The 2525-nt window shown below is 43.6% G+C and overlaps 1 protein-coding gene across 1 annotated transcript; it reads left to right on the top strand.

Annotated features, from left to right (window-relative positions):
- The first annotated feature begins 413 nt into the window (after window positions 1-413).
- LOC113395722 (larval/pupal cuticle protein H1C-like) lies at window positions 414-1806 on the top strand. Its single transcript, XM_026633396.2, has 2 exons — window positions 414-529; window positions 799-1806. The coding sequence occupies exons 1-2, from the start codon at window positions 518-520 to the stop codon at window positions 1714-1716; spliced, it is 930 nt and encodes a 309-aa protein (XP_026489181.2). The 5' UTR covers window positions 414-517; the 3' UTR covers window positions 1717-1806.
- The last annotated feature ends 719 nt before the right edge of the window (window positions 1807-2525 follow it).

Here is a 2525-nt window from a genome sequence, read left to right as displayed (position 1 = left end):
TTCAATTACTAATGCTATTAAAAACCAAATACTTCATCTAAATAAACATTGAAAAAAATATTAACTTAATGATATTCATAAATTAGTTTGTATTAAGTTTTAACTTCTTGTGCTTGTTTGAGACGCTGAGTTTGAATGGATCATTCACCACAAGACGACACTCCCATCGCAAACACAAGAAAGCCCTTGTATTATAATTAAGCGACGGTAGCTATAATTATATCACAATAGTAGAGATACATCCATCATTTTATTCTAAGTACCCGTCCCGACGCCACACCGCTTAAATATAAAGTAAAAGTTAATTAGTAAGCAAACACGGCACATATAATAACACGACCGGTCCGCGGCGCTGTGATTTGTCAAATAGCTTCCTGACTCCCTCAATGCCCTTGGTATTTATTGGCTAGTTACTGGTATGAGTTCCGTTTTGCGTCAAAACTGAGCAAGTATAAAAGCTGTCTGGAAGCTAGCAAAATCAATCAGTAGCTTTCGAGCAGTCTAACAGAAGTGCACGATGAGATTTCTGGTGGGTTCATACATTTGTTCTATTAAATGTTACATGAGGACCGTTTCGAAAACAATACCGCCTAAAGAAACTTAATAATAAGTCCGCGCTACAAAGAGGGCAAAGTAAAAAAAAACATCCTCTATAGCATGTACCAAACACCATCAAAGCCGTATATCTGTGGATCAAGAGACTTCCGCTTTGTCGTTAAGACCAAATAGCCTGTTTTGTTTTTTCCAAACTTATTATATTTTCTTAGAAGATTTTAATTGGATAACATTTATTTTCAGATTGTTACCGTCGCCATCTTCGCTTGCGCCGCAGCTGCGCCATCTGGCGCTCTGCTGGCCACATCTTACTCCAGTGGTATCATCAACCACGGAGCACCATGGGCCGTCGCTCGCGCTGCACCCTTGGCCATTGCTGCAGCCCCATTGGCGGTAGCTCACGCTGCCCCTGTAGCCGTACCTACCATCTCCTCTGGTGATATTCAGGCTGCTGCAATCGACGCTCACGTTGAAGCCGCCGACCACGCCCGCGCAGCTGTTGACTCCGTACGCCAGATAAACGATCAAGCCGCTGAAATCCAAGGCAGAGCCATCAACGCCGCTCTGCTGGCCACATCTTACTCCAGCGGTATCATCAACCACGGAGCACCATGGGCCGTCGCTCGCGCTGCACCCTTGGCCATTGCTGCAGCCCCATTGGCCGTAGCTCACGCTGCCCCTGTAGCCGTACCTACCATCTCCTCTGGTGATATTCAGGCTGCTGCAATCGACGCTCACGTTGAAGCCGCCGACCACGCCCGCGCAGCTGTTGACACCGTACGCCAGATAAACGATCAGGCCGCTGAAATCCAAGGCAGAGCCATCAACGCCGCTGAGGACCACGCCTGGCAATCGGTGAACGCTGCTCAGACTGCTGCTGCTCAAATTGACGGTGCCGCTGCGAACGCATCTCCCACCATCGCTCGCCAGATCGCCGGTCAGGTGGCTCCCGTCGTAGCTGCACCGGTCGCTGCGTACGCTGCTCCCGCCTTCGCTGCACCAGCTTTCGCCGCTCGCGCTATTGCTGCCCCTCTTGTGGCAGCGCACGGTGTCGCCCCCGTCTACGCTGGCAGCCAATCTGTGTCCACTCAGTCCCTTTCCCAGACTCATCCAATCCCATTCGCCCATGCGCCTGTCGCATACGCCGCCCACGCGTGGTAAACTGATCCTAGCCAAATTTTGCATTAGATTATAGATTTATGAAAATTGTACAGACGAGACGAAGATGAGCGAATAAAAATATTAAGTTTATCAATTTATTTCTTTTTAACATATTTTTAGTGAGTAGGTTTTTTTTCTGATACGGCGCTAAAACTGAAAGTAGTTGCAATTATAATATTTTATAACTACACAAGTACACTTGTTGAGCGTAAATAATCTTAGGCTAAACAATAAAAAAACTAAAATTGGAAAATTTAGTACACCAAGTGTGCAATTAAGAATCGATGGATCCAGTTGAGTCAGCTGAATTTCTTGGAGTAGACTAAGCTCTGCTGCATTTGCAGTGAAAAAATAGGCAATTTGACTGATTTTTAAAATCCATTTTATATAATTTAGTAGAGTTTAAGGAACCCAGTAAAAGGTGTTTTTTTTTAATTCTAGTATATATTTGCTGAAAAATATCAAATTAAAAATTCTATATTTAAATAGCGCGCGGAAACGCTACTTTGGCAATATGGCGCTGCAATGGGGTCGGTGACGTCACTTGCCTGTATTGTAATCTGCGGCACATATAATCCACATACAGTAAACAAACGAGGTTAACAAGCAAGTGACGTCATCATAAACCCGACCAACCAGGAGCGTTTTGTGTCACGTGACAAACGTTTAAAGAAATGCATTTTTATTTAAGGATTTTTGAATATATTAATTATTATTTTCAACTTTCCTTAATAAATAACCATTTTTAAACTCATAATATATACTGATTACAATAATTGACACTATATTTTTCACATTGTCAAATAGCC

Source organism: Vanessa tameamea, chromosome 7, assembly GCF_037043105.1.
Source record: "Vanessa tameamea isolate UH-Manoa-2023 chromosome 7, ilVanTame1 primary haplotype, whole genome shotgun sequence".
In the NCBI taxonomy this organism is placed as follows: Eukaryota; Metazoa; Arthropoda; class Insecta; order Lepidoptera; family Nymphalidae; genus Vanessa; species Vanessa tameamea.
Note: the sequence above shows the minus strand (reverse complement) of the source record. Positions and strands in the feature narration are given on the sequence as shown.